Below are 24,045 nucleotides of genomic sequence, written 5' to 3'. Positions count from 1 at the left end.
TCCCCACCTTCTCACTATATAGAAGGATCTGGCAACTTCTGTTTCAGTGTATCTGAAGAAGTGTGCATGCACACGAAAGCTTATACCAAGAACTAACTTAGTTGGTCTTTAAGGTGCTACAGGAAGGAATTTTTTTACTTTAAATGTGTGTTGTTGTTTACACAGCTGCTGTGGGGCAGCTGGCGATCTGGACCGGAACCATGGCACGCCAACAGGGCATTAAATGATCGTGCGTTGCCAAAATAAAGTTGAAACGAGCCTTGAAGCACGGCCTTGAAGAACATCCTTCACATCTGCTTAGCAACGAGAATTCTGCCCTGCAACAGGTGTCTTTATCAGGGCAGTCAGTGTGTGTGACAGAATACGTGAGTCTGTCTCTCTGACCGGAGCAGAGATATAGTTCTGTTTCTTATTTTATATGTAGACCAGTGGTGTTGTGCAACTTGTAATGTAAATAATAAAGACTTTAGAGAAGAATTGGATGGGTGAGGTGGCTATTCCTGTCACAGGAATTCACCAAGAGAGGGCTGGACTGCTGCTGCAAAGACACAGGAAGACTTTCTGAGGAACTCTGCTGAGACAAAGAAAAGGAACCCCAAGATTTGAAGCTCACACGCTAACAATTAACCCCTTTTCCTGTGTTCCAGTCCCAACAAATTCTGCACCACCCCTTATTCTGTACAGGCTGTTATTTCTCCTGGGAGGGACATTGAGGAATATGTATAAAACTGAAGTTTACTCAGCTGAATGGATGAGAAAATTCAACTACCTTATTTATTTTGCGAGGCAATTCTCTTCTAGAGAAGAACTGGTGCTGGTTCAAAACATGCCCGAATTAAAGTTAACATCCATTTTATGTGTGTATACGCAACTGGTATCCTGCTTCATCAGAATATAATAATGCCAACAGTAATGATGGGGGAAGGAAGGAGCAAAGTGTGATGGGGGGGCCAGGGATACAGTTAAGTGAGAACAGCTTGCTCTCTTATCTGCTGATCCAACCATGGGTGAAATCCTTTTTCCCACTATGCATGCTGGATTGCCTCCATGTATGCAAATACGAGAGCATTTGTTGTTGTTGTTTTGCAAGACCTGCAGGGTGCCGTTATTATGCAGAAGCAAAAAGCTGTTTATACCATAATTTACACATTTACACATTAGTGGATTGTTATCCAAAGAGAAACGCTGTGTTTTCTCCACTAGCTTGCTTGTGGATATACAGCGAGGAAACATGTACCTTCCTGAGTAAAAATGAAGCTTCTGTTCCTTTTATGTGGCTCAGGCACTGAACCTTAAAAAGAGGATTTATATTCCTCAGCAGTGTACGAACAATCAGCCCCTATGGGACACTGATGTGTTTCGAGCACTATAACAATAGATCAGTCTTGTAAAGTGAGCTGGTGCTAAAGGGGCAGTGAGATTTGCTGAAGAAATTTATCAGAGTTATTTCAAATGAGATTTTAGCAGGCACCATAAGGGGGTTTCTACAGGAGTTATTGTCTAATAAATAGGTCTTCCTTGTTTTTTCCAGCAAAGAAGTAAACAAAAAAATCAACACTCATGGAGCAAACAGACTTAACACTCTCTCTCTCTCTCTCTCTCTCTCTCTCTCTCTCTCTCTCTCTCTCACACACACACACACACACACACACACACGGTACAGATACAAATCAAGCTATTAGTGCTTTACAAATGGTTGCTCTTTGAGATACATGCGACAACTCACACTCCACTTAGGAGGGACAATAATAACTGATCTTTTTAAAAAACAGCAACAAATACAATTATTAATAACATTTATTTAACATAAGGGCCTCAGAGTCTGTTCATTTGCAATGCCATGCTGCTGCCACAGGTTACTTCCACATCCTCTTCATGTGACTTTTTGGCATAGAAACAATTCCATGAAACAATTCAATCACATATGTTTCTTCAGTGGCTACATTTGGATGCCACAACACACACAGTAAACCATGGCTTATTGTGATGGGAGCGAACCTAGCCTCCGGCTGGCTTGCATGCTCCTCTCTCTTACTCAATTCCTCTGCTGCTGAGTAGCATGGAATTGTTCATTTGTTTTCGAGAAACCTTAACATGTCACATTTTTGAAACCTGGCAAACTGTATACAATTTTAGTTATGGCTTCCTTGAACAAGCCAAATTCAAGTCATGAAACTGGGCCTGTTAATCGTTTAGGGAAGAGCTTTCCAAACTGTGTGTCTCGACACGTTAGTGTGTCGGCTGCAGTGTGTAGGTGTGTCGCTGAAAATGCTCCCTGCGCTCCTCCCGGGACTGGAAAGGGGTTTGCTTAACTTCCAGTTTGCCAGTAAAACTGAATAACTGTGTCACGAAATGATGCATGTTTAAAAAGTGTGTCACCAACATGAAAAGTCTGGGAAGCTATGGTTTAGGGATTCAGGCGTAACACTAAACTGAGGTCATGCTGCATTTGGTGGCCACATAACCTGCAAAGTATGATTGCACTTTGCATGTTTATGTCTATAGGAAGAAATTGTTCAAATCCCACATACTTCCTATAATGCACTGTAGCAGTGTCACTTCTTTGTTGTGGTGGGGGACACAGGCAATTTGCTATCAGTTACTTATTTATAACTGGAAACAGGGAGGCCTTTTCAGATATATAATGTGGTGGAAAAAAGCCCACATAGCAAGAGAGAGAAGCATTGTAGGCTCCTGATACACAAAGAAGTGCCTAATTTCAGTGCCTGGAACAAATGAGTTTACTAGGTCAGGAGCAAAACCTACAGTTGTGAGGCCACTTTTCTCATATGTAAAAGGTCCCAGGGTTCAATCCCCAGTATTTCCAGTTAAAAAAGAGCAGGTGATTCAAATTTCTAAGCCCATTTCATGGATCAGAGGGAATGTTGGAAAGCTTTCCCCCATTTAATCAAACAAATATGAAGTGCAAAGGAGTATAATATTTCCAACAACTGGTGCTTAACATCTCCCAGATACACAAGACCTCAAATTATCTGAATTACTATTAACATACCATTCTCAAAGTAAAACCGGTGGAAGTCCATTCCCTCTACAAGATTTCCCAAAGCTTCAGGTTCAAATGAGGTGAGGCCTGGATCACAGATCTTCCTACAGGGAGGAGAAAACGCTCATTTCAAGAGCCATTCAGATTAAAGATCAACCAAGTGGAGGACTGGACTGTCATCTTCCAGATTCAATGGAACCAACAAACCACATGAAGGTGTAAAATATGCTTAGTTCTATGCCCTAGGTGCTGCAGAGTTAAATGAGCAATATACATGAGCAAGATATATTTTTTATCTTTACTGATGGTGAAGATTCAGCCATGGTTGGATTCAGATATCCTGACCAGGCAGCTTAACACTGCTGGTGGTGGTCTGCAACCCAATCAGATTGCAATAATTTCCATGAACATTGCAGCTTGGAGAAGTGTGGCTGTGCGGTTGCACAGTTAAACTATGGAACTCACTTCCACAGGAGGCAATGGTGACCACTGACATATTGCTTTAAAAGAGGATTCCATACATTCATGGAGGTAAAGGCTAACAATCACTTCTAGCCATGATAGCTATGCTCTGTCACCACTAACAGAGGCCGAATGTTTCTGAATACCAGTTGCTGGAAACTGCAGGATGGGAAAGTGCTCTTGCACTCAGTTCCTGCTTGCATCTGGTTGGAACAGGATGCCATGCCAGACATGCCATCTGCCCGATCACTAGATTAGGCTCTTCTAATGTTCTTACTATTTTCTGGAACCAATCCTCAAAGGAGGGCTGGAACCCAAATAGTCTCTCCTAAACTCATCGCACCAGGTGGTCTACCAAGATAATCATCAATAGTCCAGCAGAACCAACAGGGACATACTCCCCCTTGTCTAGCTCCTAGAAAACACTGTCTAACAAGGTGAGCAAAGCTGCCCCAGTCCCAAAACTAGACCTGAATACCGATCGAAATGGTTCTCGATAATCTGTCCCAAGAACCCATGGAGCAGAGATGCTACCACACACGAAAATCCTGTTCAAGAATGGGAAATACAAGACTTGTTGGTAATCAACACAGTGAAGCCAATTAGTTAAGACTGTCTATATTAAGGATGAGACAATGCATTCCTCTTAGGAGACATTCATTACTCTTCTTACCCACTCCTAGCCTCCTCTGGCTAGGTTTAATCAGTCAGAATGGGCAAAGTCTCAAGTATATACAAGTCATACACTTGCTTCATAAAAACATGAGAAGAGCCCTGCTAGATTAGGTCAAAGGGCTATTTAGCCCCACGCTCTTCTCCAAGTGGTCAACCAGTTGCACATGTGACTTCCCACAGTGAAGACAGAACATCTAGCCTTATATGTTTTATTATCCATTTCTATGAAGTATATTTGGATTATTTTACTGTCTATGAACATTTACGGAATTCTTTGTTCTCACAACTGTGCAAACTAGACACTGGATACAGCCTTCAGCATTTGTACCCCATCTCAAGAAAAATAAAATAAATGCAACTTACGTGTAGGCTTCAAAATCCCCATTATTGATAGCTTCAATCAGCTGCTCAGTAACCTTGATAATCTCCTGCTTACGAGCTGAAGACAAGACAGAGACATGAATAAGAAGGCACATTCAGAGGTATTTGCACAGTGCAATGGAAACCAGCAGAACAAAAGAATCTCAGGGTATTATAGAGTTGAAGCCATTGTGATTTCTGCCCAATCAACGTGATTGCCCTTCATTCACTGATGCCTCTTCTCTTCTCCTCCCTCCCAACATTACAGCAAGAAGAGTTAAGTTGCTGTTAGAACTTGGTACATCTTTTGTTTGTTTGAAGAGATATCAAGCAAATGCCAGAGATCTATTTGGAAAGGATTTCTGTAATCTATAAAGCTTTTAGAGAAAATTGTAAAGGAAAGACTCCTTTGCAGAATCTAGCAGACTATGCCACTTGAGTTTGATTCTCTCATGCATGCCATCTAGCTTCATCCTCCAGTTTCTGTAACTTCAAAGGTGGGATGTGCACATTTCCTGTAACCAAATCACCAGAAAATATCTATAAACTATTGAGATGCCCATAAAATGGTGGACCGGCTATGGAAACATGGCCATAAAGATACAGCCAGTACCCATCAAAATGTCCTTTCCAATGTGACTTTGATCTATCTTTGTTTCCTTTGGGGTCCAATGCTTTCTTCCTCTCTTCCTTCCTTGGGTTCATTATATCTGCCTGTTACTCAGCTGTGTTTCCAGAAAGTAGCCATGCCCTAATCCCGGGTGGGGAACAGGATTTGGCCAGCAGGCCTGATCCAGACCTCCCCCACTCACTGCAGGGCGCCCACGTGCCCATCGCTTCTTGTCACAATGATGGCAAGTGATCCAAAATAAGTTTCCCTTAACTGATGTGGTGTGAATTGTACTTGCAAACAGAGATATGTGCCGTCTGGGTGGGCTATATAGGTTTGCCTTGCTCTTTAGGTATTTTTTAGTATGGATTTTCTAATGAGCAACAGTACAGCATCTGTTGATATCATTCCCTAAGCCTTACTTCTGTCGCATTCAAAAGTAGCATGTGTGTTTCACAGAACGGGCAACTCACATTTAGTTTGCAGTACTCCTTGTTCACAATATAGAAAATCCGGAAAGCCAGAGGTTGGGAGATTACTTTTCAATAGGAACACCGTGAATGGGTATCTCTCAACTTAATTCAGTTTGTGACAACAACTGAATCAGGCTCCTATTTTTGCAGCTTTTAACTGCATGAACTGTATCAGCTGACCTGAAAGCAATGTACCTGCACAATCCTACAACCCCAGGAAATGAGATTAAGGAAGCCTTGTTGCTGCTGTACACGGCTGTGGCTGTACGTTTCTATCACATCTGGCACCATTTCTTCCAGCACTACTCACACACACCCCAACACACATACACACTTTTGTGTGTGTTTGTGTACATTTCATTAGCACAATAGGGGCTTGGCAGGATTAGCTTTCTCACACTTTTGTCAAGGGTCTGCACACCAAATACCAACTGCAGCTCAGAGCGTATATCCATGCAGTTACACTATGCTGTCCGTTCCAGTTGAATAGGTGCAAACCATCAAGAAGGTGAATTTCTTTCCTACTCAATAAAGGCACAGGAGTCTTCTGGCTCTAAAATGATTGCTTCTGCTACAAGCAGCACAGTGCTCAGTTATATGAGAAACTTCACTCTCTTGTCCTTGCCTGAGTCACTGGAAAGCTGACCCGCAAGCATGATGAGAGCAAGCAAAACTTGGGAGCAACAAATACAAATAACAGAAATGCTTCATCGCTCATGCTGAGTGCAGCTACAGGTTTATACATGGGATGTAAGATTTTTAGTAGGAAATAAGACCAGAAGGGATTTAAAAAATTTTTTTTTAAAAAAATGCAGGACGACAAGAGTTTGAGAAAGGCCTTCAGCAGCAAACGACCTGAGAGAACTTCAAAAGAAAGATTATCGAGAGAGACAGTTTTCAATGCCTGGCTTGTTGGCTGTCCAATTTAAGGGCATGATGTTCCTTCTACATGTGATATCTTTTCTCATCCTTGCAGTTCTCTTTCAGTTTCTTTCCAGCCTGTCAACCTTTTCCTCCTTTTCACTTCAAAGCTTCAGACCGAACACAACAACCCTGATTGTAGTCATGCTGTAGCACCTCCATCTTGGATCCAATTGCTTTTGAAACTACCACCTGTTAATGGCACTGGCTTATTGAGCTACAGGATTCCCTTGCTCAGTTACATTCTGTTTGGTTCCCATAAGCTTTTCTAGCACAGCTAGAGCTTGACATAGCCAGTTAGGTCCCATTCTTTTGTGAATCTGGTTTCTTTACCCATTACATGCCAATTTACATTACAGTGGTACCTCGCAAGACGAATGCCTCGCAAGACAAAAAACGCGCAAGACAAAAGAGTTTTCCGTTTTTTGAGTCGTTCCGCAAGACGAATTTCCCTATGGGCTTGCTTCGCAAGACGAAACGTCTTGCAAGTTCTTGCGAGTTTGTTTCCTTTTTCTTAAAGCTGCTAAGCCGTTAATAGCCGCTAAGCCGCTAACAGCCGTGCTTCGCAAGACGAAAAAACCGCAAGACGAAGAGACTCGCGGAACGGATTAATTTCGTCTTGCGAGGCACCACTGTAGGTGCATACTGTGTTTTACTTAATCACCCCTGTACATGTGTACACATACAAACACACTTATATACAAAGATACCTTCCGCAATCCTGAAGCCTGTTGCACACACTTAGGGTCTCACCAATGATATCCTTTACTACTGAAATCTCATTCCTACAATACTGGCAAATAACATAGAATCATAGTTGGAAGGGACCCTAAGAGTCATCCAGTCCAACCCCCAGCAATGCAGGAATCTCAACTAAAGCATCCAGGACAGATGGCCATCCAATCTCTGCTTAAAAACCTTCAAGGGATGCACAAGATGAGAAATAATCTAAGAGGAGAAATGATGCTTTGATTCTGAAGTTCTGCAGAATATACGATACCCAAGGCCAAGTATTACAAAGAGTTGCTTCTTTTGTAGGATGACAACAGCAAAGCCAGCTGAAGGCTAGATAAAGACTAAGGCAGGAGTGGGGAACCTGTGGCCCTCCAAATGTTATTGGATTCCAAATCCGATCAGCCTCAGCCAGCGTGGCCAAAGGTCAGGGAGAATGGAAGTTGTAGCTTAGAAATAACCAGAGTGCCACAGGTTCCCTACCTCCTTAATAGGAGATAGCCTGACATCTATTTGCCTTAAGTTGGTGCTTATACCATTGATCAGGGCTGGATGTTTCTCTGTTCACACCCATTCTTGGAGAAGGGGAGCTGTGGCCATGCAAGTGGTCTTTCTGTGAGTACAACTTTCTTTCCATGAACGGAAGGAACTTCTATGTATGGAGCAACAACCCTGGATCCAACCCAAACTTAGCTCATCACAACATCTACTGAATAAAAAACATGTACCATGCATGTTTCAGGTTGGCCCTTGGTCTCTGAATTACAGATTTGCCGTCAACCTTCCTAATCAAGCGTCAGATAGTCTAAAGTTTTTCGAAGGCATGGAGTTAAATCCTGTACTCTGGCTTAATTGGTGTGCACACTGGGTTCAGAGTTGTACACATGCAACAAATTTGGTGCTGCTCTTATGAACCAGAGTTGGGAATCCCTACTGGCAAGAGGGAGTGACTAGCTCATACACATTTGAAGGTAACTATCATGGGATGGAAGATGGAGAGTGCTGGCAACCTCTGCAAACAGACCAATTGCACGCTTTATGTGTTCAGAGTTGAGCAGCTGGGTGATCACCGAGCTTAATCTAAAACTCATCAAAGCTGAAAGAGAAAATTTAAGTCTTTGGAATTTAATTTGAATTCCAAATATTATTACTTTATTTTAGCATAATCCTCCCGTTTCACTTTATATACTTATGCTGCCAGGAATGCTTGTGTGTCGCAATAAGTCCTCCGAAGGGTTGAGGGAGGCATAGGCCAGGGGCAAGTATTGCCTTTTGACCCAAGACTCTACAAAAAACAAAAAACAAAACAACCGCTCTACATGCATGCATGCATGCATGTATGTATGCAAGGAGGTTGAGGGCATTTAATACAGCTTCTTGCTGCAGTGATTTATTCCTGTACTTATATAGTGACTCCAAAGAAGTTTAGAATCTACTGTATCACCCTCTACAAGGAAGACCGCTGTGCCATATGATCATATCCACACCATACATTTAAAGCACTCATGTCCCTTTAGCAGACATCCCCCCCACCCCCGAATCCTGGAAAACTAGTTTGCTAAGAGTGCTGGGATCTGTATTGCTGTGAGGGGTCTCTCAGCCCCCTTAAAAAACTATGTTCCCCATGATTGTTTCAGGAAAGCCATGACTATTAAAGTGGTATAAGACTGTTTTAAATGTATGGTACGGATAGTCACTCTGCTCTAGAAAATCAATTTCTGGGTTTTTTCCTGAAACCAGAAGGTGGTGGCAATCACCATCACTTAGGAACCAGTCAGACCAATGGTCCATCTACCTCCCCAAGGTCTTAGACAGGAGTCTTTTCAAGCAAAGCAAAATTGGATCTGGCTAAAACTTACTTGGGGGAACAGGTAATGTGAATAATACATATCATTCATATGAAAATTATTTAAGTTCCTACTGAAGAGTAGGGGTTGTTTTTTTCTTCAAATAAAAAGCCAGAGACATTTATTTAATATGTTTTGAATGACTTTATGGCGAACCTAAACACTTAAGCTGTCATCTGTACAGTGATATTACTTTCCAGTGTCTGCTGCTCCAAGTGATTCACTGTGATTCACTCACTAATGATCTGGCAGAAGTTTTAAGCAGCTGATTCTCTCTTCAATTTCCTAAGAAGAAAAGATTCTCCCAAGACTCTCTGCATACCTAGTGAAAACGCAAATGCCTCATGCCCTAATGAACAGAAAAACGAGAAACAGGAGAAACAGGAGTGTCAGCATATGGACTATCTGCTATCCAAACACACTAAAGGATATGTATACCTCCCAACTTGCCCATACCAGGATGCTAGGCCCCTTAACAAAAGGAAGAGGAAGCTAATTTATGGGTATCAGCTATATGGTGGTGGCAATTACCATCACTAGGAACCAGTCAGCCCCCTGGCCCATCTGGCTCCCCAGGGTACTAGGCAGAAGTCTTTTCTCATCCTATCTGGAGATGCCAAAGATAAAACTTGAGATTCTCTGTACGCAAAGCATGTACTCTACCCCTGAGATACAACCCATCCTCAAATGAGAATCAGAGAGGACAGTACCGATAAAATATGAAACAGGTGATAAAAGAGAGGGATTCCTGGCACTGGCACAGTCGGATTGCACCCATCTTTTCGTTCAGGTGATGGAGGGAGCGATTACTAAGAAAAGCTGAGCACAGGCTGATTTAGAACATGATTTAAAACCACACAGGCCTCCCCTCGGTCACCCTTCCCAATTTATTCATGGGGAATACATGAAGGCAGGGGTAGGGAGGCAGGAGAGCAGAAGAAGATGGGGGTTGAAGCTTGGGAAAAGCTTTAAACAAGTGTTTAAAATGAACTTTTGAAAACCCCTTCTATTTTCTTTTAGAGTGCTAAACTCGAACACTTGATCATTCCAATCAATTTTCAGATCAATCTTGTGGGGCAGGGGACAGGCAGGGGCGGCAACATATCTCTAAATTTGATAAATTCGTGTTAGCGGGTTTACTTCTCCCTATGTCTGATAAACAAGGCACACCCACAACCACCTCCAGATAAGCAAGACATAGACCTACTTTCCTGGGGGGCTCTTTCATTCTCCCTCAGAATCCAAAGTTTCCTTATGAAGGTTTTGGAGAGAGGAGTGAACATTTGTCACCATCTAGAGTCGCCTCATTTTTTTTTCCGGAAGCAACAGCACCATCTAGAAAAGAAAAGGGCCGCAATACCTATCCAATCAAAAACAGAAACATTAACATTTGCTTCTCAGCACTTTAAGAATGAGAAGCTTTGCATTAAAGGGAAGCCGCTCAGATAGGCTGGGGCAACCCAGTCAGATGGGCAGGGTACAAATAATAAAATTATTTATTTAATTTATTGTTATTTATTTTTCTTGTTGTTATGTGAATTGCACTCAGCAAAGATGTTTCAGTTAGCAACAGGCTGGGGAAAAGCCACACACCGTGGCTAAGTAACAACACAACATTTCTGGGCACTTTGAAAATTTCTGGAAGGCTGGCTTACATTCTAAATTCATAGCTTTTCAACATAGAAGCTTGCTAATTTTTGTTCAGTTGTGCCACTAATATTCATAACATGCCACTTAGGAAATAGACTTAGGAAGTATCCCTGTAATCCACTGAGTTTTCCAGATAATTTTTTTAATAACAGAGAATTGTAGAGTTGGAAGCGATCCCAAGTGTTATCTAGTCCAACTCTCTGAAGTGCAGAAATCACAGCTATATAATCCCTGACAGATGGCTATCCAACCTCTGTTTAAAAACTTTGAATGGAGGTTTTGAATTTGCTGAGTTTTGGCTCCAAACACAAGACCTTTCTTTCACCCAGACATGGATTGGGGCGTCTTCTTGATTTGTTTAGAACTGCACAACCCAGGATTAGGTCCCAACTCACCAAATGGACAGCAGTGGCTTAGACTGATCAAATCAAAAGGAGGAGGACTGTACTCATGTATCTTCCCTGTGTGGAAAGGGATTTCCTGCCACCATTCTGTGAGAAGCTGCACCTGCAAAAATTCCCTCTTCTACATATTTATTAGAAGATCCAGGAGTGCTGCCCTCCTTTGCATTTGACCAATCAGATCATTTAGAGCAGGATAAGATTATGAAACTGTTTTGCATAAAGCAGATGGCTCTTACAGCACCATTCTCCCATGGCACGATGCCAACGAATTTCAACTTTTAGACAGATTGGTGTGGGGGGTAAAGCTTGTGTCCTTGTGGCTTCTGCTTCTGGGCTGAACTGTGCTTCAGAAACAGACAGGAAAACATCAATCTTCTGAAAAGTGCATTGACACTATATTGGCACAATGCTCCATTCATCCAAAGATCATGCCCAGTCATCTGTGTTTACCTAATAATTAGGCAATAAAAAGCCTATGTGTTCAAGGGATGAATTTCTTTGTTTCTGTTTTGTTTTGACTGAACAAGGACACTAAGTCCTGTGGCACTTTATTAACTACTCGTGCATCTAGCAAAGCTACCCTATGAAAATACACGCCAGAAATAAAACAGGCGGGAGCCATGTTATTCCATTACAGCAATAGACACATACAAGGCGAGTCTAGTGGGACTTCAAAGACAATCATATTTGCTGTAGCATAAGCTTTCATGCACTAGCACCAATTAGTTTGCAAATGCCTATGCCACAATAAACTCTGCAAGTCTGAAAGTTCCCACAACACATAAAGAGAGCTTGGCAGTATCAGTTTAATGTCCATCTAGTGTAGCCATCTGGTAACATCCAACCTACTTCAGCATTTGGGTTGAATGCCTTTGGAAGGCTCACAGATACTAAAAAGGCAATAGGCCTCTTCCACTGGGTATGCAATAGCACTCTGCCTGATTCTATGCCTGGGATTTACCCGTAAGAAAACATGGACAAAACTAGTATATCAAAATGGCAGCCCAAGTTTACCAATACAGCATTTTGCAGCTAAATGTTGGCAAACTCTGAATAGCAGCTCTATTAAAAGAAGATTATGGGTAGCATTCAATCTCCAGTAGCTGAGCTTTATAAGGCTGCTGCTGTTTATTTGGTTTACAACACATCGTATTAACACTATACAGAAAAAGTTCCACTTTCTTTAAACAATGTGGCAACAGCCCCCTGCCAATGTTATTGGACTCCAACTCCCATCAGCAGCTCCAGCCAGCATGCCCAATGGGCAGGGATGGTGGAAGTTGTTGTAGTCCGGGAAAGCCTAGAAGGTCACAAATTCCTCATTCTGATTTCAGCAGTTTGCCCATGGGTGCCTTTTAAAATAATACTTTGTATAGGAATGCCTGCCTCTCTCGTTGCCTTTGTCTAACACGTCTACAAAAAAGAAGGGGTAAATGTTGTTGGGGTTTGTTTGTTTGTTTTAAAAAATGTGACTGGGAAGAGTAACTGTAGAATCTCAGGAAATGCTTTTAAAAGTGCAATAGAAGCAGAGCTTTTAGAATCACAAATGACATGCCATTCTGAAATAGCACATGGCAGGCCGAGTGAAATGAATGGGGGCTGGACAAGAGAACCAGAGATCTTGATGCTCTTGCACTGGGTGCACAGGAGAATTTTCAAGCACACTGTGCAAGCAGGGGCATTTATACCTCGACTAAATTATTCTACTTGAGATATAATATGTTTGTATCTATGCATGTATTCAGATAGATAGCTAAATAGATAGATAAAACTTTCATATACCAACTCATATTTTAAAATGGTAATGGCTAACTCTGAGGCCTATCGTATGCAAACCCCATAAAAAACAAATGTAACTTATGCTCCTAATCATTTCGGTGGGGTTTGCACAGGAGAGAGCATTCTGGTAAATTATACCCAGAATGGGTAAGGGGTGTTTACGGATCTCATAAATTCCCCTAACAACATGCTCTATGTATACTTAACACCCGTGAATGCCAATAGCTGCCATCTGGCTCCATCACAATAATTGAATGCTTTATTTCTACAGGACAGCCACATGCCATTATGATTCTGTTTTGCAGCACTCCATCCTAATGGCAGCAGGTCTCATTTTCCTTATACAAGTCTGAATCATCATTCTTTGCAGCCACTGAGATATTCTACTGCCAAGCAGAAATATACCCAGTCAGAGTAAGGCTCGTAAAGAACAAAACACACAGGAATCCATTTCCTTCATAATGTATCTATATAACTTTGCCTTGCTTATGTTTACTTGTCCTGTAAGTAATTTCTGCTTCTGATTACGAAGCAAGAAGCACAACATTTTCTACTGCGTTTACCCATAAATTAAACATTATGCCCTTTCCCGATTTAATATTTTCTTCATATATAAACTTTAAAAAGCAATGCAACCCTTGCCTCAGATACACTGGAGCTCCTGTATAGCTAACTCATGTCTTTGGTTTTGATTTTTTTATTTATTATGATTTTACTAACGTGACAGCGTTACCTGTAAGCCACCTCAAATGGATGTGTACCCTTAAGGGTGGGATGTAAATAATTGCAATAAATAAAAATGCACCCCATCTGTGGAGCACATGAAATACCAAGCACTGCACCCCCACCAAAACAGGGATGTATTTGTATGTGTGTATGTGCGACCTGGAGAACATGCTGCATTGGACTATAATCTCTGACCTATGGCACATCTACCAAGATATTTACCTGGGCCAAGTGTGGTGCAGATGAATGGAAGCACGATTAACCGGATTATTTTTTAGGATAAAATGGGAAGGGGAAGAACCAAGTACACCACCTTAAGTTTTTTGGTGAGAAGGTGGGGTATAAATGTAATACTAAATGAATAATAGGGCTTGGTAGTGCTACCATTCATTTAATGGGTCTTGTCCGGGAGAACATCCTGGAGGAGTGTGCCTTGACCTGTGCTACATTTTATTAATTAGGTTATTTAAACATTTGTTTTCCATTGTTCAACACACACACAAAATCTCCCCAAAGTGGCTCAAAATCATAAAACAGTGTTTTAAAAATTCAACAAATGTCCCAAGAGCCTATTGAATATAATGAGAAGACAAGATCACTGGTTTTACATCAGCAACACAAACATTCCTAAACCCGCTACTGATTTGTCTATAAAACACAAGAGTTTCCTTCCTTTTCCTCCCAGTGAATGTGATGAAATTCAAATTCATCCAACTTTGCAGGCAAAATGATTTCTTTAATAGGCTTTTTTCCCCACAGAAGAGTCACAAATGGGCTTAGTTTCATCAAAGGAAGGGAGAGCATCCTCCAGTGTTAAACAGACATTAAATTGAAGCCCACTGCAAGTTTCTGGCCAAGTCTCAACATTATATTTCTACAACTGGGAGCGGAGACAGAGTGAATGAAGTCAACTGTCTGCACCTCTCAACTTACATAAAAGAGAGGAAGGAGTGGACTGGGAGGGCCCAGATTCATGCAAGTGACTCTGTGAATTTGTAATTTTCTTGGACTTTGCCGCCGAATTGATGGAAAGAAACACAACATATGAACAAACAAAGATGAGCAGGTAGAGTATGATCAGAATCCTCAGGAGCCACAGGCAGCAGGAGCGGCCGCTGGGACACAACAAAGATGGCGACAGGTAAGATGAAGAAGCAATGGGAGAAGAGAGATGGTGAGTAGAACATGACACCTCCATGTCACCCTCCTTTCTGAGAGCTGTATGTGGGGCATGAAAATGTGAGGGGGGGGGGAGAAAAGAAAAGAAAAGGCTAAAGCAAAAATGGTAATTGAATCACACGCAACAAGTGAACATCTTTGAGCATGGCAAAATCAACAAGAACTCTTTATGGAAAAATCAGGTTGACCCAAAAGCTGAAAGGGATACTATTCACCACTATGGGTCTCTGTTCAGATGCCAGCACAGAAGGAATATATCCTTACTTTCCTATGGTAATATGCACTATTTACCCAGATAAATAATAATTACCTCGAGAGAGTAGCCAGTGCACCTAAGTCAGTTTGTTCGTAACATTCTGGTCGAGCTACAATTAATGCAGATCAGTAAAAACAACATTAAATATGGAATACGGGTTGCATTCATAAGGTACCTGCTAGGCTGATAAATGTGATTCACAAACCCATGGAGTAGTCCTATAGCCTTCACTAAGACAAACCCAGACTGTAAGGTTGATGAACGCTAACGTTTGGCCATTAGTCTAATCCTTACTTTCAAGGATGTGCATGTTCTTAGTATCTTCAGGATCGCCACACAAGCGTGGGACTTCATATCCTGCACCAAGTTAGATAACAAGCAGATTCATGGAGGATAAAGTTATCAATGCCTATTTGCCATGATGATTATGCTCTGCTTCCACTGTCAGAGACAGAATGCATCTGAATATGAGTTGGTGAGATTCACAAGTAGGGAGAGTGGTGTTGGGCTCAGGTCCTGTTTACGAGCTTCCCATATGCACTGTGGGTTGGCCAATAGTATGCTGGACTGGGTGGTCTTTTAGGCTGGTCCAGCAGGATTCTTCTTATGTTCAGTGCAGACTTTGGTTTCCCAAGAATCCCAGTCTTCTGGTTTGGCAAAATCTTAAGATACTCGAAAGGGACTAAACAGGTTTCAGTGGTCAGATCCTTACATTCAACAAGGGAACTGGGATCTAGTGGAGGCTACCACTGCAGGTACAAGGATATCGCCACATTTTCTGCTCATCTCCCTTATCCTCTGTAACTTCCTGCATAACTTTCTCAATCCTTTGAAGATTTCTAAGGGGCAAAGGGGGCATTCAACTGACATTTTTCTGCAGACAGTACATGCACTTTTGTACACATTACTGCAAAATCAGAAAAGCATGACTTTCAAAGGTATGCTGTGTTTTGATTCTTGTATTATTTCTTGTATTTCTTGTATTATTTCGGAAACTGTGAATTAGGGAGGTCACTTTTAAATGTGAACTGATTCAAATTTCTTCCCCATCTCTGGCTACTGTCACAAATTGTTCCCTATATGGTTTTAGTCTATATATTGGTGTTTTATGCTATTCTCTGCCCTGGAATCCATTATACAAAGCACAGTATATGAATAAATAAATAATGGAAGACACAATCATATTTGGAAGAAACTGCTATAGCTGCTGCGCAGGAAGGCAAAGCATTCTACAGCATGTGCTATAAATAGTATTAACAAATATATTTGCTCTTCCTAAAAAAATACAAACCCCAAACACTTCCAACATTACTTCTATTTATTTAAATTTCATCTTTAAATCTGCAGTGTCCACAAAACAATACCTTACTTTTTCTTCTCTAATAAATTTATTCCCTGCACATAATTGTTAATTCCATTGCATCAGATTATTACTGTACCAAGTTTAAAAGCCTTATAAAAGATACAAGCACCATTAACTGGGGGGGGGGGGGGAAACAAGCCCTTTGTAAAACAAAACCATTTGGGTTATAGTACCCAAAGAAACTAATTTCACATTATAAAACAATGCTTTTTCATTTCATTTCTTATACTTCCAGTATCTTTTAACTTTACAATGTTGCATAGTTTTCCAAAAAGCTTTAGCAAGGATGTGTAAAAATACCTATTATTTACAATTAAATCTGCCCATTTACTGACGGTCAAACCAGTGCTCCATGAACAATCTTGCACTGAAGCTCAAACTATCTGTGACCTTCAGCTTCATGATTATTCTTTTCTCTGGATACTTTTAAAATATCCCCCACCCCACCCCGCACAAAACAACCTTGGAGACTCTGGAAATGGATAATGGGAAGGATGGCCTTTCATGCCTTGCCATACCCTCCAACACTTTGAAGTCAAGGTCCAAGACACCACAGTCCCATTTTTTATTGTAAGAGCATGGCAGCCATTTTGATTGCCCTGATTTCACATGAGGCCCCCCGCAAAAAACCTTTTTTTTTGCAGCCATGGAACCCACCAAGGTGCATTTTGCACATTGATTGTGGCCTTGAAAAAAAGCACTTTTTCAGGGGGAAATCACACAGAGAAATAATGGCAATCAAAGTGGCTACCATCCTCTCATGGGAGACTAGCTAGGAACCTTATGCATTCATCTCTGACTAAGAAAACAGATCACACCCTCATAACAGTCTCCCCCAAGCTGTCACTCTTCAGATGCTTTGGACTACAAATCCCATCACCCCTAGCAAGCAAAGTGATGGGAGTTGTAGTACAAAATATCTGCAGGGCACCAGTTTGGGAAAGATGGCCTAAGGAAATATGAGAGTATGTTATAGTAATAGGAGAAAAGAGGAAAATGTAAAAGAAAAACATAAATCTGGCCAGGAAACAAAAATACTGGCATCTGAACAGACTGTTTATAAAAATGCTGCTTAGAACAAACAGTAGTGAAGAAACATGTTTGAAACAGAAGTGTGAAAAAAAATCCATTATTTAATGATAAATACAACATTAACTTACAGTTCTTCAACGTTTTCCATTTCGCCAATTTCACTCTCCATTTAATCTTTGCCCATGTGTGTGGACCCATATTTTATCTATAGTATTTCTTATGCTGTTCAGACCTATTAACACTCAATTTAATCTACTTAAATATGATATCCATGCAGTGGCGGAGCTATGTGCTCTGGCACCGGGAGCAGCATAATTCTGGGGGCGTGCATGACGAGCGGCGAGCGGCCCGGGGGTGCGTGAAGCGCTGAGCATCCCAGGGGCGGCTGCAATGGCAACCCCCCCCCCCGAGGGCACCTGAGGCGGACCACTCCTCCCGCCCCTACATTCATCCGCCAGTGCATCCATGTGGCCTTAAGGGCAGGATAGGTGGGAGGGTGAGGAAAGATGACAAAAATCTTATGCCTGCCCCCAACCCACACCAAAGGAGCATCACCATTTGAACCAGGCCAGAGCCTTAATTTCCATATGAAGCTCTGTGGTGGAACTGTGGTAAATGAGCATGTGAAGCTGCAAATGTAGAACAGGACATATTGTTGAAGATACAAAAAAGGAGCCTAATGGTGAGGGTGTTGTTGTGAGTTGTTGTTGTTGTTGTTGTTGTTTTGCTTTAATGTAGTCCTATCCTCATTTCTGCAGGAATCCATACCACAGAGTGGGTGAATTGAGGGCCAGCAGGTAGTGGTAAGGTTAGCTACAGCTACAGCACAGAGTATATGGGTAGGCAGTGTGGTGCAGTGGTTAGAAGTAGGATGAAGGAAACCCAGGTTCAAATCCCCACTCAACTATAAAAGTCACTGCGGTGAAATTTGTTCCTCCACTGTCTCCCAGTCTACCCTACCTCACAGGGTTGTAGTGAGGGTGAAAGGAAGAACCATGCATATTGCCTTGAGTCCACTGCAGGAAAGGTGGGATATAAATGCAATAAACAAGTAATAAAATTAATTCTCTCTGCAACTATCAGCCTGGTCACCCTGTTTGTGTCATTAAGCACATGCAATATTTGACGTCCAGCCTTCTACGCCTTGAGCAGAGTACGGTCGTGCTGACACTGGCAACTAGTACAATAGTAAGATCACATTTTCTTGATATTATAAAGAAATTATAGAAATGCACCAGACAAGTACAGCTAAATACCTTTCACATCTTCGTCTTCAATGGTTGTGTTGGAGCTCTCTGTGGATTCCTGTTGAGAAGTATAAGAAAAATCAACTGACTGATCTACTACTCCACTACTTATTTATATTTACAATGTCATCAAACATCTCATGCAAAGCCCAGAAGCAGACCACGTGACTGCGAGACTCAAACAAATAAACACAGAGGGTGATGGGCTTTTACCCTTAAAGCCAAATTGAAGCGGTCGCAATCCGCTTGGATTGGAAAGGAACGCTTAAAGACAACGAGTTTCTTGTTTTGAACTTCACAGGACTGTAAGGGAAGAACCATGAAAAATGGGCTGACTGGTTTTCTTAAAACCCTTTGATCCTTTTTAGACAGAGGATGGTGAATTACATTAAGCTGACCATCAGAACCAGCCATTTTACAAACAAGAAGTGCAGGAATATCGTTCTGTGTAAGACATATAAATCCAATCTGTGGTTTCATATTAATATTGCCAGGATCCAAAGAACTATGGAACCAGAAGGTCCAGGTATTTAAGGGGTTTCGAGGTTCTGTTTCTCAAACAGTGGCAGCACCTTTCCCCCACTCTGTTGATGACAAAATACTTTTGAAACAGATGAGAGTTTCAAAGGCAACCAAAGGCATGATGTGGCAGTCTCCTATTCAAAGCAAAACATCAAACAAAAATGAAGGCCTCACTTGGCATTCCCCAACAGCATCACAATAGTTATAGGGGCCACCTTGCTGAAGCTAATCAGGTTGGGGTCTGGTCAGTGCCTGGACTGGAGAACATCCAGGGACCCCTTCTGTACATGACCTTTGGAATATTGGGGGGGGGGAGAGAATATAGAAATGCAATAAATTAAAAATAAATGTCGCTCTTTGGATCCCAGCCACTGTTTCATTTTTTAAAGACATTTGTTCAAGATGAAAGCAAGTTATTAAGGAAGCTTAAAGACAGAAGTGGTCTGATTTCATATTTCTATGTTTTTTTGCTTTGTTTTGACAGATATATTATTCCCTACTGGTTTACAATTATTTGTTCCTCAGGCCGCTGTTTTTTAAACTCACCATATTGTCAAAAAGACAAGCATCTCAGATGGCTGTCAGTTTTATGCATTAATAATAATAATAATAAGTCTACACACTTAAAAGGACACTGTCAAAGATGACAAATTTTTTTGTCTTTAAAACAAGTTTATACAAGGAAAAGAGCAAAACAAGCAGTCAATATAAAACGTGAGACAAATCTCTTCCTTCATGGAATTAGGAGCATGCTGAAAGTGGATCAAGCACAGGTTTGTAAATTTGGCTGGTCACCTGAGACAAGTAAGACTCACCTTCATGTTGACAAGAAAACTTTCTTATTTCTACTCACAACACAAATGATTAAAACTGTCGTGAGTGGGCAAGTATACTGCACAATTTTACGGGCCAGTAATTTCTGTGAGCTTTATTTGAAAGTCTGGTTTCAGACATTTGTTCTATGGCTTGGTATAAAAAAAACCCAAACCCTGGGAGACATGAATCCCAAAAGACCTTGACAGTGTTCTTTTATATGTTCTTAAAATAATTCAATGCTTAATGCAATGTTGATGGTTAAAAGACATGATGTATGTATGCACACCAACGAATAGATCAGCGAGCGTCACGCCACCCCAACATCTGTCCAACCACTCAAAATAAACCGTCATGCTCTGTCTGCTGTCAAGAATGCTCAAGAGTCAAGAGGCATGAACACAGATGTATCATGCTTTATAGGTTATGTTAACACAATCTTAAAAATGTTTACATAATCTGCAAACAACCACACGAAATTCCATGCACCACCTCACAAGTCAACTCCATGGACATGTTCATTCCTCCCATCATGCTATAAAGGCTGCACACACACCTCCCCCCCCCGCCCAATATACGATACGTTTCAACAGCGATTTCCCCTACAAGTGATTACCACCTCCGTGATGAAGTTCATTTTAGTTTGGAGCGTTTCCACATCCCAGAAAGGGAAAACAGTTTTATCAATTTTCCATGATGGTACAGAACAAGTAGATGTAGTCATGCCAAAGAGCTATGGATCATTTTGTCCCATTTGTTTTTTGTTTTGTTTTATTCAAGTGAAAACTGAAAATTCAAGTGTTAGCGAATGTAGGCTGTAAACTGCATATTTCAACACAATATGAACAACAAAATGTGGTTCATGAGCAGGTGGTAGCAAAACAAACGTCACAATCTGCCTTATATATATAATATATATACCAGAGACTGTAAAATAAATATGCAAATGAACTGGAGATATAAATACGATAAATTGGGATACATGCTTGAGAAAGGCCCGTAGTGTGAACTACAAGTACTATCCACAAACACAAAACAGGGTAACTGTCAGTTGTTATATGAAATAAATCAGAAAAGAATAGTGATGTCCAAGCATACCGTGACATTTTCTTTGATTAGTTAATTATGGGGTACCAATTACAGGATTACCTAGTCCAGGGATAGGCAACATGTCCACCACTGAGAGCTACACCAGAAATTTGGTGGGCAAACACTTTTTTTTTCCTTCAAATTTAACTCTCCAACAGTGACAAAAGGATAGAAAATGGGTTCCTTTTCTCCCGCAAAGGAAAGCTGCTAATTCCAGGGTTCTAGCACTACCACACCAGCCATGGCTCAACAGTTGCTTAGCCCATTTTTATGTCCATGCAAGGAAAGGGGGAAAAATTGATATGCAATCTAATCCAACAAACACAGCCATCATAAACAGCAGACATTAAAAAAACAAACAACCAAAAATGCAATAAAATAATACTCATGGAATCCAGAGAACATCCTTGCCAGCCCAGATGTGAGCATCTGGATGATGTTCTGAACAACGTCTGAAGTTCAGTGAAGAAGAGCATTGCACAGAGCTGGGGGCGGGGGGAGAGCTTCAGGTCCACTGGCTAGTAAGTTCCCTTTCCCCTTCTACTGGTTTCCTTGAAGTCTTAAAGTTTTTGCTTTTGGCCTGGCCCCAATGTTTCCCCCTCAGCTAGACAGAAAAACTTGGTTCCAAGGACACCCCAAGAAGGTGAAATCCGAGTTGGACACAACTTACAACTATTACTTTCCTGGCCAGTAGTAGCTTCATCCTTGGAACTATTATTCATGTACAGGAAATGCTTATTATTTGGGGGGAGGTGGGGAACTTGAACCTGTTTATAGATCAACCTTCCTCAACCTGATGCCCTCCATAGGTTTTGGATGATAACTTCCAGTCCCTGATCATCGGTCACTCTGGTTGGGATGAGAGTTGCAGTCCACAGCATCTAGAGAGCATCAGGTAAGAAAGTCTGATGCAGAAGAATGTATGGAAGATAGCACAGTGAAGAGTGCATGGGCATTTATCATCTTTACGTGTATGGTTTGTGTGCTGCCCATTACTCATCATAAAATTTGCAACAAGCACCCCGACACGCCCCCTCCAAAATAAAAGGTTATGTAACAATGAATGAACATGCTCAAAAACAGATGGGACAAATCTCCAAATGTGCCTTTCTTGAACTTCAGTAAAGTGTTGCATATGGAAAGCCTGAATCACACTCTGCATCTGAGGAGGAACTTCTTTTTCTCTGCAAGAACATTAAGTTCCAGGTTAGAAGCTAGAGATGTACACCAAAAGTGTGGAACAGCTCCTACCAGAGCACCTCTGGCACAGGTGAGGAAACTTAGAAATAGTGCAGAAAAGGGCTCTCTGCAGGATTCCGTTACAAGAGAAGCAATTCTCTGCAGGCTTCACTAGACGACTGAATACCAGGTAGCTAATTTCCTAGCTAAAGCCCGCATAATGCACACACCGTGGGGTGTGTTTTCTTTTGGCAGGGGGGCTGAATGGAATGTGGAATCTGAAAAGTGCAGGACAGTATTGGTTCTTTCTGAATACCTTATTTCCATCTGGGTTGTGGATTACGGTAGTTTGGGGCTCCTGAGTGAGAACAAAATAAGAGAGAGAAAACAGTTCTCGGTAAATAGATTTCTCGCGCATGAGAAGGAGAACGAGAAGAGCCAGATGACAAGGGCTAAGCACTGACAAGAGCTAAGGCAAAGTTAGCTACTGTCAGAGGATGAAACTGGCAAGCCAGCAAGGAAGGCCACCGTATCTACTGTAGCAGCATGCAAAGACCTTATTCATGATTTAACACATGTGCAGGGCTTTGAAGGAGATCTAAAGAGGCACCAATTCTCACAAGGACTTCCAAATCAAACTGCTGGCCAGTTTTTTAACCTTCCACCTCCAAAAATTAGCTCACAGTTTCCACTAGGCAATAAGGCAACTAGCATGGTAAACTAGGTCAATTTACTAAAGAACGACGATGCAGCCTATAAAGGTTAAAGAAGGGCCAAAATGGGATGTGTAGGTTCAGGAAAAGATATAGAAAACCCTAAGCACAAAAGAGTATTGCTACCTTCAGATCCTTTCATTTCACAGAGATTAACACTCATGGTAGGAAATGCTGTCATCTCAGAGTCTAATATCCCTCCAGCCATCTGCAGGAGTATCTCTAGGGTTGGTGACACACAGGCACACATTTGGGCAATTCCTGGTAGAAGACTCTATAAAGCCAATACTTTTCAGAATACTTAGTAGTGGGAATGTCCATGGGGAATATTCAATGGGACTGCTGTCATGCACAAAACCACAGGTGCCAGTACTTTAAAACTGGAAAGACCTTTCTTCAAAAGGGTTTACCAAAACATGGTAGGTTGGATGCTAATTGTTAATGGAATATGCTAATTGTTAATGGAAAGGTTTTTAATTTTGAGGCTTTGCTGCATAGCCTAGAGAAATCAGAATAAGTAACCTAAGCATTTTAAAACATACTCCTATGTATTAAAGCAGGCACCCACAAACTCGGCCCTCCAGATGTTTTAGGACTACAGTTCCCATCATCCCTGACCACTGGTTCTGTTAGCTAGGGATGATGGGAGTTGTAGTCCCAAACATCTGGAGGTCTGAGTTTGGGGGTGCCTATATTAGCTGTGGTATATAACCAGGTTTAGAAATAGATGCCTCTTGATTCCAATAAGTGAAGTCTTGCAAAGCCCTGCTGTGTTTTTTTGTTTTTTCAAAAAAGTAAAGAATGAGAAGCTGAATAAGGTCTACTTGGTTGTTGCCTAGCAATAATCTTGTTAGCTCTCCTTGATTTTGACACTCATGTTGTATTAGAGAGAGAAAAGTACGAAGAAAGTTTGTTTAAGCCTCATTTATAAATATTGGGACACTCATCAGACGAAGAGCTAAGGGCAACACGAAAGCACATTCTATTCACTTTCTGACACAGCATGCAA

At 41.4% G+C, this 24,045-nt stretch overlaps 1 protein-coding gene across 12 annotated transcripts in view; it reads right to left on the bottom strand.

Moving 5' to 3' along the window:
- CAMK2D (calcium/calmodulin dependent protein kinase II delta) overlaps nt 1-24,045 on the bottom strand; it is a gene marked incomplete at its 3' end in the record, with an annotated part of 142,009 nt that overhangs the window by 4,694 nt on the left and 113,270 nt on the right. For 6 of the 12 annotated variants that reach the window (XM_081208129.1, XM_081208132.1, XM_081208126.1 and 3 more), the window contains 4 exons: nt 22,640-22,681; nt 18,730-18,778; nt 4,505-4,580; nt 3,014-3,108 (listed from right to left, as the gene is read on the bottom strand). In XM_081208129.1, coding sequence (XP_081064255.1) covers nt 3,014-3,108; nt 4,505-4,580; nt 18,730-18,778; nt 22,640-22,681 — 262 coding nt within the window. Of the gene's footprint in view, nt 1-3,013; nt 3,109-4,504; nt 4,581-9,204; nt 9,434-14,576; nt 14,661-18,729; nt 18,779-22,639; nt 22,682-24,045 lie in introns of those variants that run through there. The other 6 variants (XM_081208131.1, XM_081208135.1, XM_081208133.1 and 3 more) reach the window with 3 other exon arrangements.

This window comes from Podarcis bocagei, assembly GCF_964188305.1.
Source record: "Podarcis bocagei genome assembly, chromosome: 9".
Taxonomy (NCBI): domain Eukaryota; kingdom Metazoa; phylum Chordata; class Lepidosauria; order Squamata; family Lacertidae; genus Podarcis; species Podarcis bocagei.
Note: the sequence above shows the minus strand (reverse complement) of the source record. Positions and strands in the feature narration are given on the sequence as shown.